The following is a 14,349-nucleotide window of genomic DNA, read 5'->3' as shown; positions in this document are numbered from 1 at the left end:
CCTCTCCCTCTCTCCCCCCTCCTTCTCTCCGCCCCCTCTCTCCCCCCTCTCTCTCTCTCCCTCCCCCTCTCTCTCATAGCAAGCAGCGGGTGGGGAGGTGGCCGCAAACATGTGTGAGCACCAAGCTGAACCAAGAAGGACAGAAAAATCAGTGGAAAGGAGAGGCCTCCTCCCTGGCCCCACCCATGCCCCACGCAAAGCGTCCCGCGGGCCACGGTCCCATATTTCCAACTCACTCATATAGACCAGCTCTGTTCTTTGGAGATGGGGAACAGGGACCCCAAGAACAGGAACGACTGTTCTCCGAGAGCTTGTAGTACATCGACACTTACGCCAGCCTTGGACGTGCCACTGAGGTGTGTCCCCTCCTGTGCCCTACTCAGGAGGCAGAGGATGTCCAAGTTCCACGCCATGAGCATCCCCAAAGCAGCACGACCTCCTCGAAGCCGCAGGTGCTGGAGCTGTGCTCTACCCTCCAGCACCACCCACCACGAAGCCACCAGCGCTTCTGCCCGGAAGGAAACACTGGGGTTTGGGGGATCAGTTCAGTGGCTCGACTCCCATCAAGGCAGCGCAAAGGGTGTTGGCTCGTTCCTTGGACAAACGGAGCACGTGTGCCGGCTGGCTCTGTGGGCTGGGCCTGCTCTCCTCGAGACCGGCCACCGATGCCAGGTCTCCAGAGACGCTGGCTCTCCCGCATTCCAGAGCCACAGGCCAGGGCAAGCCTGCCGGACAGCAGGCTTGTATTTACCGCCTGGAAGAAGCAGAAAGAACCTCTTTTGTCTTCAGGTCACGTCCTGGTGACGGCACACCCCCACACAGCTGCATGTCATGTTTCAAAGCAACAGCATGGGATGGGGAGGCCCAAAGTTCCAGGGGGCGCAGCCTGGGTTCAAACCTCAGTTCTGCCAATTACCACCTGAGTGACCTCGGAGAAAGGGCGGGATTCCGTGTGCCTCCTGGTCCTCATCTGTGAAGTGGGGGAGCACACAGCACACAGCGCGCAGAGCGGCTGTGAGAGTTAAAGACGTGGCACGTGCTCGGCGCGTGCTCGGCGTTTCAATCAGTGTGAGCACGCCACAAAGGGGAGCACGGGGCATCTAGGGCTCTGATTGTTCGTTTTATCCGCCTCCCACTTTCAAATAATGCCACTACGGACGTTTCTGTCCCTGAGGACAGGGACAAAAACATTTTGCCAAAATACAGAATGCTGAGTCAGAGGGGGAGTGTGGTTTCACAGTGCTTGTCTCACTCAGGCGGATTGAATTTCAAAACCTGAATCTGTTTCCAGCCAAGCTGATGTGCCATTTCCCCCACATCCCTGCCAGCAGCGAGTTTTATCATTTTATAATTGTTTTCTGATTTAATCAGTATGTAATAGGGCTTTGTCTGTATTTTTTTTTTTTTTTTTTTTTTTTGCTCCTAAGGCCGTGAGTTTTTCCCTGTAACAGTTAACTATCTACATTTCCTCAGGAATACATGGTTTGTTCACTTCCTTTGAACGTTTCGCAGCTGGCATCGGCCACAGTCCCGTGGCAGGTGTATGGAAGCATCTTCTGAGCAGGGAAGGGAGATGGGAGAGGTTGCAGCTCGGGAAGGCAGTGACAGCCTCCGCCCCCAGCCGCCCCAGCTCCTGCCTCCCCTCCACCTGAGGGTCCTCAGAGCTTCCCCGGCTGAGGGAATCCTTTCCTGGGACCCGGACTGCAGTCCCCGAGGCTGGAGGAGGAAGAAAAGAGGAAACCGCGGGGCTGACTGAATTTTCAGAGCAGCAAGCCAGTCAGCGAGGCACCAGTGACACCCCAACTCCGGCCTCCCGGCTGTCCCAGGAGTCCCTGGGGACAAGGAAACTTTCCTTCCAAACTAATGAGGTCAGAACAGGTCATTCTACCAAGTCACGTACTAGGATGGCTGTATCTCGTTCCTAAGTCACTCAGATTGCCAGTGGACCTCCTCTGGACCCCAAAGTCCTCCTCAACCCACCAGTGGGGGTGGTGCCCCCACAAACTTCACAGCTGCCAGGCCCCTTGCCACCACACGGGGCCGCTCTTGAAGATGGATCTCGAACAGTCCTGTGGACACTTGTCCACTGGGCAGGGTGCCCAAGTCGGTTAAACCCTCGTCTGAACCATGGGGGTCGCCCGCACTTGGGTCTTGAGTTTATGACTCTTTCAGAGTGGGGGTCACTCTGAAACACTCAGAGCAGAATGACAAGTCATTTCCCACCCTATGCGTGTCCTGGGTCCCAGCACCAGCACCCGCACCTCGCTGATGCTGCACTCAGGTCCCCGGGGGGAGCCGACGGCAGCACCGCCCCTACGTTGACGGAGAGGGAGCTGGAGGCCCCCGTAGGATGTGACGCCCGCAGCCTCCCCCGCTTCATCTCAATTCCTCGCCCACATTCGGAACCCTTGCCCACCCTCCTTCGCTCCGGTCCCTCTTCCCAAGATCTCGGCCCAGATCGTCCAGAGCCTCTGCTCTTTGTCACTTCCTCTCAGAGGCCTTTCCCGGCCGCTCCTCTCGGAGGCTGTTCCCTGTCACGCTCCTGCTCTGCAGTGCCCAGCAGCCCCCATCGTGCGCCTTCCGAATACACCCCGAAGCCCACCCTCTCTCCTCCTCCTGTTACGCCTCCTGCAACCTCAGCACCTGTGGGGTTTGGGGCCGGGTCATTCTCTGGGCATCGTAGGGTATTTAGCAGCACCCCAGGCCTCCGCCCATGGGACTACGAGACCATCCCGCCCCAGTCGTGGCAAAAAAAAAGTGTCTCCGTATACCTCCCAATGTCTCCCGGGGGACAGCATCAGCCCCAGCAGAGAACCACTGCTCTAGACAAGATGGCAGAGCACCTCCAGTGTCCAGTGTCCAGTGATCTTTGGGAGCTACGCCCATCGTCGTGGCCCACGGGCCCTGCAGGCCCTCGCCCGCCCCTCCGTCCAGCTAGCCCCGCCTCCGACACGAGCACCCGCCCTCCCCTCGGCCCTCCGCTGTCTCTGTCTGCGCCTCTGGTCCCACTCCAGGCCCTTCCCACCCTTGGGGGCCGACCGCGGGGTGCCTCCGACCACGCTCCTGGAGTGGACCCCACCCCGCCACCCCTCTGCTTCTGTCTCCCTGATTTAGCATCCTCATTGCCTTGTCATAAATTATCCTGCTTCTTTGTTTGCTGACGGGTTTATTTCCTTCCCAGCTCCACGGGGCAGGGGTCTGTCTCTGCCGTCTGCCCTTGTCCCCCAGGATCCAAAACAGGGAAGACACGTGAGAAACGCGGGCCCATGAACAGGCAGATGAGATGGTGTCTTCTCTCGGGTCCGAGAACTGGATCTCGTCCGCTGACGTGGCTGCAGAGGGGACCCCTCCTGTGGGCGTCCGGCCCTGAGCACCCCCCACGCCCACACCCCGTACCCCGCAGGCTCCTGGGGCCTTTTCAAAACAGTGTGCAAACCCCTCCCCCGGCCGGAAGCAGCCCAGACCCAGCTCAGAAGGCGAGGCCAGGGTCTAATTATAGAAGGCAGGGTGTGAGGGGGCCGGCCCTTCTTGGGGGAGAGGAAGTAGCACTTAGATTACCACGGGATGGCGGGGGCGGCAACGCCCCTCGTGGAGAGTGCCCTCCGAGTGCCCTCCGGAGAGGCGATGTGGAGAAAGGAATCCAGCTGCCGGGGGAGGTGGCACTGACCGGACAAGGGACTCTGGGGCCTGGCTGTGGGGACGGCCAGGAACCTAGCTCTGCGTCACACCTGAGCCCGCCTTCACCTCTCTGTGCCTTGGTTTTTAAAATACAGGAGGATTTTCTCCTGCTGTTTGAGGTCAAGGGTACGAGAATCAGGGCTCTCTGAGCCCGTTTCCCCACCTGTGGAACAGTCGATGAGAACCCTGCCTCTCTCTCTCGGTCTTTGGGAGGGTTCCTTGAGGTGGTGGGTGTTGCTGGCGGGCCTAGGAAGAGGGTTCAGGAGGCGTTCCCCATTGTCAGAACGGGTGCATGTTGAGGGGAGCAGTCAAAATGAAAATTCAGGGCCCCTGGTTTGAGACAGACGCAGTGAGTGAGCAGTAACCCTAGCACGAGGCCCTTCTGGGCCCCATGTGACCACCCGGGCCATGCAACCGTGAGTGATGTGGGTGGATGTGCGGGGAGGAGGGCAGGGGGTGCGCAGGCTGCGCCTCTTTGGGGAATGGAAAACACAAAGTCAGAGAGCTGCACACAGGAGGAGGCCGTTCCCATACACATTATTTAAAGGGCACACAAAACAATGCCACAGATTGACCGTACCCATAAATACATCTGGAAAACCAGGCTAGGACCAGCCCCTCTCCCCGCCGGCTGGCTCTGGTCAGAAGGTGTGGCAGAATTCAGCTGTATCTGTAACATTTTATTTCTTAAAAAAAAAAAAAAGAAAGAAAGAAAGAAAAGAGATTAGCAGCATGTGACAAAATCTTCACGTTTCTTTCTGGGTAATATTCAGTTCTGGGTAGTGGTAGTCGAAGGCGATTTCGTTCTCTGAAGTTTTCTGTATTTTTTTTTTTTTTTAAAGTCGGTTTCACTGCTTTAAACAGCTCGAAAGCCGTTCTTTGCTAACATCCTGTGAGTAAGGGGCCCTGGAAACGTGATGTTCACTGAGCACTTGTTCTGTGCCTGGCACAGGGCTGGGGTCTAGGGAAATAAAACCGAGCGTTTTCCCCTCCAGGGGCCCATCGTCCCCCAGCAAAGGGGACGGAAAACAGGCCCGCAGGTCCTGGGCCAGGACCCCCGTGAAAGGACCCCCACTCTGGCGTGGGGCTGCAGGATCTCAGGTGCTTTCTTCCTCCTGCTGGAGGACGGCTGGAGCCTTGCAGGAGTCTGCTGGCCGGCGCCGAGGGCTGTCATGTCAGGCTGGCATCGGCAGATACATCCACGCAAGTCGCAGGTGGAGGGGAGTCCCCAGCGCTGCCCCAGCCACCACTAAGCCCCTTAAACGAACACTGAGAGGTGTCGCCCTGAATTTTCAGCAGCCTCGGCTGGCAGGCCCTGGGGTCTGCGGTGGGCTGTGGGTGTGGCAGCACCTCAGCTGGAACTCTCGGCCCTACCCGGAGCAGCAGCAGCCTCTTTGGCAGTATTGGGGAGGATGACACCAGGCTCCCCGCAGCCCACGGCTTAGTCCTGCAAGAGCCTTGGCTGGTGGTCACTGCTGGGCAAGCCGTCCGGGCCGCTCCTCTATCCCAGGGTCACCCTCTCTTCGTTTCGGTCTCCTTTAACTTTTTATTTTGAAATAACTTAAGATGTACAGAAAACGTGCAAAGATAATATGCATTCCCATGTCCCCTTCGTCCAGCTTCCCCTACCACCACTACTTTATGTGATGGTAGAATTAGCAGAACTAAGGCAGTCCCCTGACGCCATACCGTTGACTACACTGTAGACTTTATTTGGATGTCCCCTCAATGTCCTTTTGCCGTTGCAGGGCCGATATGGCATTTGGTCGCCTTGTCCCCTCGTCCCCTGCAGCCCGGGGAGAGCCTCGCTCTTTCCTGATCTTGCCGTGTGCAGAGTATCAGGCAGGTACTTTGTAGATTGTGCTTCGACGTGGCTTGTCTGATGTCGTCTCACGTTTTAAAATGCGAACTTTTGAAGTGTGTAATTCTGTGGCTTTTAATGTGCACACAGAGCTGTGCAGCCATCGCCACGGTCTAATCCCAGACATCTGCATCACCCCGAAAGGAAGCCCGTGCCCCTTCTCCCTTTCTGTCACCCCGTGACCCCTCCTGCTCCTTTTCTCTTCCCCATCCCTCTCTCTCTCTCTCTCTCTGTCTCTCTCTCTGTCTCTCTCTCTCTCTCTCTCTCTCTCTCTCTCTCTCTCTCTCTCTCTCTCTCTCTCTCTCTCTCTCTCTCTCTCTCTCTCTCTCTCTCTCTCTCTCTCTCTCTCTCTCTCTCTCTCTCTCTCTCTCTCTCTCTCTCTCTCTCTCTCTCTCTCTCTCTCTCTCTCTCTCTCTCTCTCTCTCTCTCTCTCTCTCTCTCTCTCTCTCTCTCTCTCTCTCTCTCTCTCTCTCGCTCTCCGTGATTCCGTTTGTTTTTCTTTCGGTTTCTCTTCGTGTCTCTGCCCCTGAGCCTCTCTCTCTGACGCCTTCGGCTCGCGCCCTGTCTCTCTCTCCACCCAGCTCTCCGTCTATTGTCTCCTTTCTCCCTCTGTTTTGCTCCCCGCCCGTGTGTGCATCTGTCTCCCTCCTTTGTTGCAAAGGGGACACAGGCGAAATCCAAGAAAACAAAGGAACAAGCCACGCTAAGGCGCACTGGCGGTTCGGAGGCCGACGGGGTTGGGGCAGAGAACGTCTGAGGGCTCCGGCGAGACGAGGCAGCCACGGGAACCCCCTGAGGAAGGGACGGTGACACCAAACCTACAGGAAGGAATGCGGCCGGCCCTGGAGGAGCCGCTGGGAGACGTCCGGGCAGCGGGAGCGCAGGCGTGGGAGCAGGGAGGAATTCCCACGGCCTCGCCAGCGAGTGATGGAAGCTACACAGAGGTCCCCTACACGCCTGACTCACTTAGGGGGAACCCCGCGCTATGTTCGCAGGCTCTGAGGCAGGAGCGCCAGCCAGCTCGGGGCAAGGCTTGTGGTGACAAAGAGATAATCATCGCAGAGAAACTTCCAGAGCCCTCCGTGGGTGGCCAGGCCACGTGCTCAGCCCAGGGGACTCCGAGCTGGACATGGCCCACCTCTGCCGCGGAAGGAGCCTGCGGGGGAAAAAGCACAACCCAGGCTCAAAAGAAGTTTTTTTATTGGTTTATTCAATTATTTACTCCAGAAACACTTATCGAATGCCTGCTGCATCCCCAAATCACAGACAGACGTGGGCAGTGGCCCCGACCTCCCAGGGCTCAGAGTCTAGAAAGAGAAGCAGCCCACCCACTCCCCACGACCACGCAGTGGGGGAAGCTCGAGCTCAGGTGGTCATTCCCTCACCCGGCACGCAGCTGATGGCGCCCACTGCACGGTGGCCGAAACACAGGCGACCCCCAAGGGGATGGCCCTGTTCGCAGCAGTTTCTAGAGCAGAATGACGCGGGGTCGAGTCCCAGCTGGGTGTTAGCTGAGTGGCCATAAGCACATCACTCACCGTCTCTGAATCTCAGCTTCCTCCCCTGTACAGTGGGCTTCTGTGCCAGCCGAATGGAAAATGAGGCCCCGACATTCGATGAGCCCTCCTTGACCCAAGCTGAGTTTATTAGCTTCGTGACTGTTGTTTTCCCCAGCTTCTGGGAGGGCCGGCTGGGTCAGGAAGATCCCAGGCAGACTGGGGACCAACCAGGCATCCACTCCCAGGGGTGCAGTGTATGCAGCTGGGGGAGTGGGTGGCCTGTGCAACAGCTGGATTTGGGCTGTGTCCTTACATCACTGAGGGCAGGAGTCCAACATCTTGACTGAGCCTCATTTGTGAGGCAAATGGCTGGCAGTGGCTGTGGGCCAGGGCACACGGTCCCCAGCCAGGGCCCCGAGCTTTCCGAACAGAGCAGAGCCTGCGGAGGGGCGGAAGGGGGGTCCTCCCATCCGCCTCCTTGCACCTGGGCCTCTGTGGCCATTTGTCAGCTCCAGACACAGCGTGACTCAAATGGGTCGTCAGCTTGGGGTGGCGGGAATCCAGGTGTCCGTCTGCAGGGCTGAGACACTTACTAGAGGATCTGGGAAGCCTCAGCTTCCACTCTCATGCAGATTGTGGCTGATTTCAGTTCCTTGTGGCTGTCGGACTGCGGTCCCCATCCCCTGCTGACTCCCAGAGGCGGCCCACCTTCTCATGTTTTCCACATGGCCCCCTCCTGCAACAGCGGGTCAGGCACCTCTCACTCTTTGAATCCTCCAACTTCCCCTTCTGCTGCCTGTGTCTCCAGCTGGAGGAAGTTCTCTGCTTTTAATGGCTCATGCTGACCCACCAGAATAATCCAGAAGACTCTCCCTAACCTTAACCACATCTGCAAAGTGCCTTTTGCCATGTGACCTAACATATTCTCAGGTTCCAGGAATGAGGACATAAATGTCTCGAGGGGTGAGAGCATCCTGTCCACCACGGCAGTCTGACTTGAGTTTTCTGTCATTTGCAAAGGAAAGACTCTTGACTGATTTGAGAACGGTTGGTTGGACATGATTGGCTCAACGAAGCTGAAAACTGTTGGCTTCACAGAGAATCTGCAATCTGCCTTGATTCACTTTGTGGAGTGCTGTGCAGGGGGGCACCAGCTGATTTTTCTGAGTCTCCGGAAAACTCTCCCCCAGGCCAGCCTCACAGGACTGTCCCCTGCCCTACGGCCACCATTGCTAAACCTGTGCACCAACAAGGGGAGCATGCTTTGCTGGGACGCCGAGTAAATAAACTGATTTATACCGCAGCCCCACAGGGTGGCCACTTGGCTCTGAGACAAATATGGTCAAAACTGAATTCTGCGGCCCGCAGAGGAGATCCAGGAGGAGCCCGGAGGGAGGTGTCCCCCCTCCACGCTCCCACGGGCGTCTGATGATCCCAGAAGGCTCGGACGAGGAGGGAGGTCACCCGGTCGCCCACTTCTGCTTGTCCCCCTGCTCCATCGAGGCAGCCCCCTCCTTTCTCCGGGGCCTGGACTCCTGCGAGCCCTTCCCAGGTCAGCTCCTGGCTGGGGTCCCAAGCCTGTGGCCAGGGCACCCGTCTCCCCCTTCCCGTGCATCCAATCATGAAGACGCACCCCATCTTTTCCATTAAACACCTCCTCAGCCTGAAGATCTCCCCGGTTCAATCCTTTAGCACCCCTATGCTCAGCAAAGCGTTATAAGTCCCCCTGCTATGTGCCTGGCACTGGGCACAGTGGCTGGGTACCGTCAAGGATGGGTCTGACACGCTCCCGTCCCCTCCCACCTCAGGTCAAGGATGGGAGGCAGATGCTAACGAGCAAAAGATAAATGCACCGAGAAGGACAAACCCTAACAGGTGCTCTGAAGGAGGTAGGCGGGCCGGGTGCAGGGCGAGGGCGGGCGGCGGCAGGGCAGGCACATGCGTGAGCATCGGCCGAAGGGCACTCCAGGCCCGCGGCACTGCTCGCCTGTCTGGGGAGAGGGGTGAGAGGCTCTTACGAGAGGCTTCTGAAAGGGGGCGGGGGGCCGGCTCACACTAGCCGCGAGGCCCGGGCAAAGGCCCGGAGTTTATTCCAGGGCAATGGGGAGCCACAGAGGCTTCCATGCCGGGGAGCAGCACACTCTGAGCTTCCCTGTTAGAAGATCGAGTGCATTATGGCAGACGAGCCTCTGGACCCCGCCCAGCTCGGGCTCATCAGAGCCGCCCAGAAGACCCACGCGGGGGAGCCGGCCGAGGGACCGGAGAAATAACTCCGCCCTGTCAGCATTCGCAGTCCGTCCGTCCGTCCGCACGGCCGCGATATCGACCAAGCGCCAAACATCATTTTCCAATTTGTACTGCCCAGCTGCAAACAATACAGAACCGTGTTGAGAGGAAAAGCTAAACTTCCCAGCGGCCCCCCTCCCCTCACATCTGGCCTGTTTCCTTCCTGCCGTTTCTTACACACATATGGGGATGACTCTAATACGGTGCCTTTATTTGGGAATGTTTCCCCACCAGTGTTAATTTTCTAATTTAGAAAAAAAAAAATAGCGCTTGATTTTAAGTTCTCTAAAAATGCCCCCATCACAGGGCCAGGGAATAGGGGAGACAGCAGGGGGCCCCCCAGGAACTCTTGGCCCTGATGCACCAAGCTCAGCTATGTGGTGGGCCGGCCTTGGGGGGGTTCACCCCGCCCTTGATCTCTAGGCTGCTGTGCACCCCAATATGCACACAAGGCTTGGGGTAGAGCAGGCAGGGGAGCGGGGTTGATAAGCAGAGCTGGGCACTTATCGGCCGCAGCAGGAGGCCCAGGAGGTATCTGTAGGGTGAGGTGCCCACCCAGACACCCAGACATGGGGCACGCTGGGCTGCTGCCTTGTTATTCTCGCTGTATCTAGATGGTGCTGAACCCCAGGGGGTTCCCGGTTCCGTGTTTACATTTCTGGGAGGACAAACACAAGTTGTGACTCAGCAGCCAAGTCAGGGACCTGGTTGTGGGGGATACTCTTGGCTGGCTTTCAGGGGAGGGAGGTGGCCAGAGCCCAGTCCTCAGGGAAGGGTAGCATGTGGCCTCGAGATTCAGGATTCTCGGGTCCAAATCCTGGCTCTGCCCCACGCCAGCTCTCTGGCCTTGGGCAAGCGGCTGAATCTCCGCAGCCTTGGTTTTCTCACCTGTAAACTGGGCACGGCCGACCTCCCGCAGGATGCTGAGAGTTCAGAGGAAGAACAGACATAGAGGGACCAAAGTAGTCAATACTTGTCGGTTCTCATGAGTTCTGGGTGTCTGAGGACAACCTTAGCTGCAGGGGTGGGAGACTCGAGCAGGCGTGTAGGGGTGAGTGTCTCCTTTGACTGGAGAAGCGGGGTCCTTCGTCCACGGGCAGGACCTGGGCTGGTGTCACAGGGATTAGTTAGTGTGGTTTCCTCACCTCTGTCCTCGACTGATGCCCGGCGTTCCCTCTGGGCCCTGCCTGCTGCCGACACATGAGGCCCTCATTGAGCACGGAGCCACATCATGGTGGCAGCTCTGGGCTTGTCACTTAGCACGTGTGAGTGAACGTGTTGCGGGAGCGTGTACGTGTGTATCTGGGCGTGAATATATTTGCGTATACATGTGGGCACGTGTGTGCACAAGTGTATCTCTATGTGTCTGTGTCTCTGCATGTGCGTGTGATGTGTCTCCGTGTGCAAACACATGTACTGTGAGTCTGGGTGTGTATATGCATGTGTCTGTGCCTGAGTGCATGAGGGTATGTTGTGTGTTCCTGTATACACATGGGTGTGAGTGTCCGTGTCAGCACGGAGATGCCTGTGCGTGTGTGTCTGTGTAGACACGTATCTGTGACTTTCTGTGCACCTACGACTGTGTCCCTGAGGGTGTGTATGATTCCATGTGTCTCTCTGCCTCAAGGGTACATGTCTTTGTGGGGGGGCATACACGTCTGTGTCAGTGTGTGTATCTGTCTCTAAGCGTGGGGAGAGTATCTTAATGTGTGTGCACAAACATACGCGTGTGCATGTGTGTGTGCCTGGCCCTCTGGGTGTGTGGGGCCAATGCTCGCACACGGGACCGAGGATGACAGGACCCATGCTGACGAGGAAGGAGCTGGTGGCTCCCTAGGCCTCCTCCCAGCGCCCACTTTCACGGCACTGGCTGCTAGGGATGTAGCAGAGAAGGGACAGGAAGTCCCCACGCCTGGACAGTCATGGCCCCTTTCACTGTGAGGCTCAGGGAGGTGGCCGCCTGGCTGAACTCATCCCGCTGGCCTGGGTGGGGCCCACGCCCCTCCCCTCCGCAGCAGGCCACCACCGCCTGCTGCCTCGCTTGGGGGCTGGGCAGTGGTGGCCTCGCTCCTCGGGGTCTTGGTTTCTCCATCTGTGCGATGGGGACACTTAAGAGTGTTCAGCTCGTGGGTGACGGAGACCACCTCTGACAAGTGGTTGGCCCAGGGCCTGCCTGGCTCAGCGCCACAGATGTGGCCCTGTGGTCATTATCGTCATCTATAATGGCTGTCGCCGTGACTAGGGGCTGCCTCCCGCGTGCACAGACCACGGCCCTGCTCTCCACAGAGCGAGAGTGGCTTGGGAAGCTCCCTCCTGGGTTTGCCACCAGCCAGAGCCCTCAATTCCGGGCCCCAGGAGGATGTTTTTGAGGCTTCGGGGGCTGTCCCAGAGGCTGCCACCAGCCGATAGCAATAGGAAACGGGCTGGCCACAAGTGGCCCTCCCGATAACCCTGGCAGTCCCCCAACCCCCTCCCTGCCTCCCAATCCCTTATCGGCTGTGGCAAATGTCTCATCTGAGCCAGAGCCCAGCAGAGCTCCCTGAACCTCGCCACTGTTGACAAACTAAGGCCTAGAGGGGGAGGGGTGAATGGGGCGGGGCAGGCAGGGTCCCTGGGAAGAAAAGGGGGCCCTGCCTGGCAGGATCTCACCTGCCTTGACCCGGGGAACCCTGACCCTTCCCTGGGCAGAGGCAAGGGGGCCTGGACCACAGAAAGGGAGGATTTGCAAGCCTCACAGTGACTGGGAAAGACCCCCAGCAGGCACCTTGGGGACACTGCAGTGACTCTGGTCTCTGTCCCATTTCCCAACTCAGATCTGCCCAGCGCACTCCAACCTGAATGGATGCCCCCCAAACTCCTGCCGGTGTCCTCGGCCAGAAGTCTCTGGTGCCCTCTGATGCCCGCTCCCCGCTGGCTGGATCAAGTTCAGAATGCTTGCAGGCTTGTTCCCCTGCTGTGCCTGGCACCGCCCGAGTTACAGGGGACACGTGAGTGAATTGACATCCTTTCCACGCTCACACCTCCTCTGTGAGGCCCCCATGATTTCCCCAGCACCGAGTGGCGGCTCCAGCTGAGCTCTGGGAGATGTTGGGACTACACCCAGGTGGGGCCTCCCAGCCCCAGACAAGACCTGGCTTCCTAACTCTGTGACCTCGTGCCCCGCCTGGCAGCCAGCACCCCGAGGGCAGCTGCACAGCCCCCTCTCGGCAGCCCTTACTCGGGTTCTTCTAGCAGCACCCTCCTTCCCCCTGGGGAGTGGCCCCTCCTTCCAGAGGGCTCCGGTGGAGCTGCCAATCGTGATGCCAAGACCCGCCCCCAGCCACTGCTCCTGGGGCCCTGCTCTGAGCACAGCACCTACACTGAGCCAGTCGGCCCTCCCCGGGGATTTTAAGCAGATGGCCGAGAGGAAACACCCAGGGGCAAGGGCGTCAGCTCCGTCCCGACTTCAGTGGGTGGTGATGGGGGTGGGGCTGTGTCCACCCACACTCTGGATGCCCACATGCCAGCGGAGGCAGGCGCACGATGAACAGCTGTCAATCAAAATCCTGGCCAGGAGGGTCGGTGGTGTGAGTGACACCGTGTGGCCTTCACTTGCCCATGACCACTGTGGGAAGCCAAAGGCGCCCACCTCGAGAAAAATTAGACCGACTTTTTCTTTAAAGAAAACAAGTTTTATTTTTATAATCGGAACATTCTAATAAAAATATTTTAATATTGGCTACCTTTATTTTCTGGGCCTTGACTCTGTGCCAGGCCACAAAGCGCTTGCCTGCATCGGTCAGCCCCGAGGCCTCCCACTTCCCTGAGGTAGGTCCGAAGGAAACCCCCAGTGCCCCTCAACCCTCCAACCCAGCCTCCCCGAGTCCCCTGCCAGGCTGCCACGCTCATCCCACCATCCCTGCCTCCTCCCGGGCAGGGCAAGGGCATCCTGCTGACTCCCCAGCGCCCCTCCAGAAGCCCTATCACGCGTTGGAAGTCTCACCTCCCCGCCTCAACTGAGCCCCCAAGGAAGGTCGGTAAGACACGTCTCAGGCTGGTCTCGTAGCTCAGGCTGGTGTCCCGCAGGTGACACGGAAAGAGGGTGGGGCCGCAAGCTGGCTGGGGACGCTGTGGCCCAGCCCCTTGGCCAGCATCACCTAGGCTCCCACTCCCTCTGCCTCGTGCAGTGGTGGCAGGGGTGGGGTGAGGGTGGGCAGGGGACAAGCTTCGGAGCCAACTTCCTGTCACTGAGAGGGCCCTGTCTGGAGACGCCCCCCTTCGGGGGTCCTGGCGCCCTAGTGGCAGACGCCTTATCAAACAGAAAGACTGTCCCCGACTCCTTGGGCGGAGCCATCGACAAAAGTGTCTCAAAGTCAAAAACAGGTTCTAGATTCTTGGCGGCAGGAGCCTCCGTTGAAAAAATAGACTGAAATTCTGAATCGCTTGGTAGCAAAACAATAACAATGAGAAAAAGAGGTGCAGTGCTCCGACGACGAGGAGGCGGCCGTGCGGGGGGGCCCTGCGGTGTCGGGGTCCCCTCGGGTCTCGTGGAGGCCGCCCCGTGCCGTCGCCGGGGAGCGAGAGTTCCGCGAGGCGGTGCTCCCACACAGCTTCTCCCGCGTTCACAGCTTGTGCGGATGGAGTGACAATAAATAGTCAGTTCACGTTGCTCTCAGGTTTCCCTGGAGTAAGGCATCTCTGAGCGGGACAGTTTCTGCACGGCCCGAAGTGGGCCGGGTCTGCGGAGGGCGGGGACGGGCCCGCCTGATTCGGGGGTGCGGTGGCGGGGGGAGGCAGGCGGTGTGAGCGAGGAGGCCTGGCTGCATCTGCCACAGCTCTCGGTCACTCTTTTCTAAGTCCTCCCTTGAGACGTGGCGGGTTCTGGATTTAAACGGAAGCAGTCTCTGGGCCGTCCGGGGTGCAGGCCGGGGTCCCACGGGGCCCCCAGAGGCACAGGTGCTGGCTGGTGTGCACCCCGAGCTCACGGGCCACCTGCCTGGCGGGGGGGCGTGGCCGGCCCGGGCCCGGGGCGCGGCCTCACTGCAT

At 58.8% G+C, this 14,349-nt stretch overlaps 1 protein-coding gene across 1 annotated transcript in view; it reads right to left on the bottom strand.

Moving 5' to 3' along the window:
- Positions 1–8,906: 8,906 nt before the first annotated feature.
- RBM38 (RNA binding motif protein 38) overlaps positions 8,907–14,349 on the bottom strand; it is an 18,977-nt gene continuing 13,534 nt past the window's right edge. Inside the window, exons 5-7 of the mRNA XM_015596907.2 lie at positions 10,213–10,247; positions 9,180–9,403; positions 8,907–9,029 (exon numbers count right to left, since the gene is read on the bottom strand). Of these exons, the coding sequence (XP_015452393.1) occupies positions 8,907–9,029; positions 9,180–9,403; positions 10,213–10,247 (382 nt within the window). The remainder of the gene's footprint in view (positions 9,030–9,179; positions 9,404–10,212; positions 10,248–14,349) is intronic.

Source organism: Pteropus alecto, unplaced genomic scaffold, assembly GCF_000325575.1.
Source record: "Pteropus alecto unplaced genomic scaffold, ASM32557v1 scaffold45, whole genome shotgun sequence".
NCBI lineage: Eukaryota > Metazoa > Chordata > Mammalia > Chiroptera > Pteropodidae > Pteropus > Pteropus alecto.
This window is presented reverse-complemented; position numbering and strand designations above follow the sequence as displayed.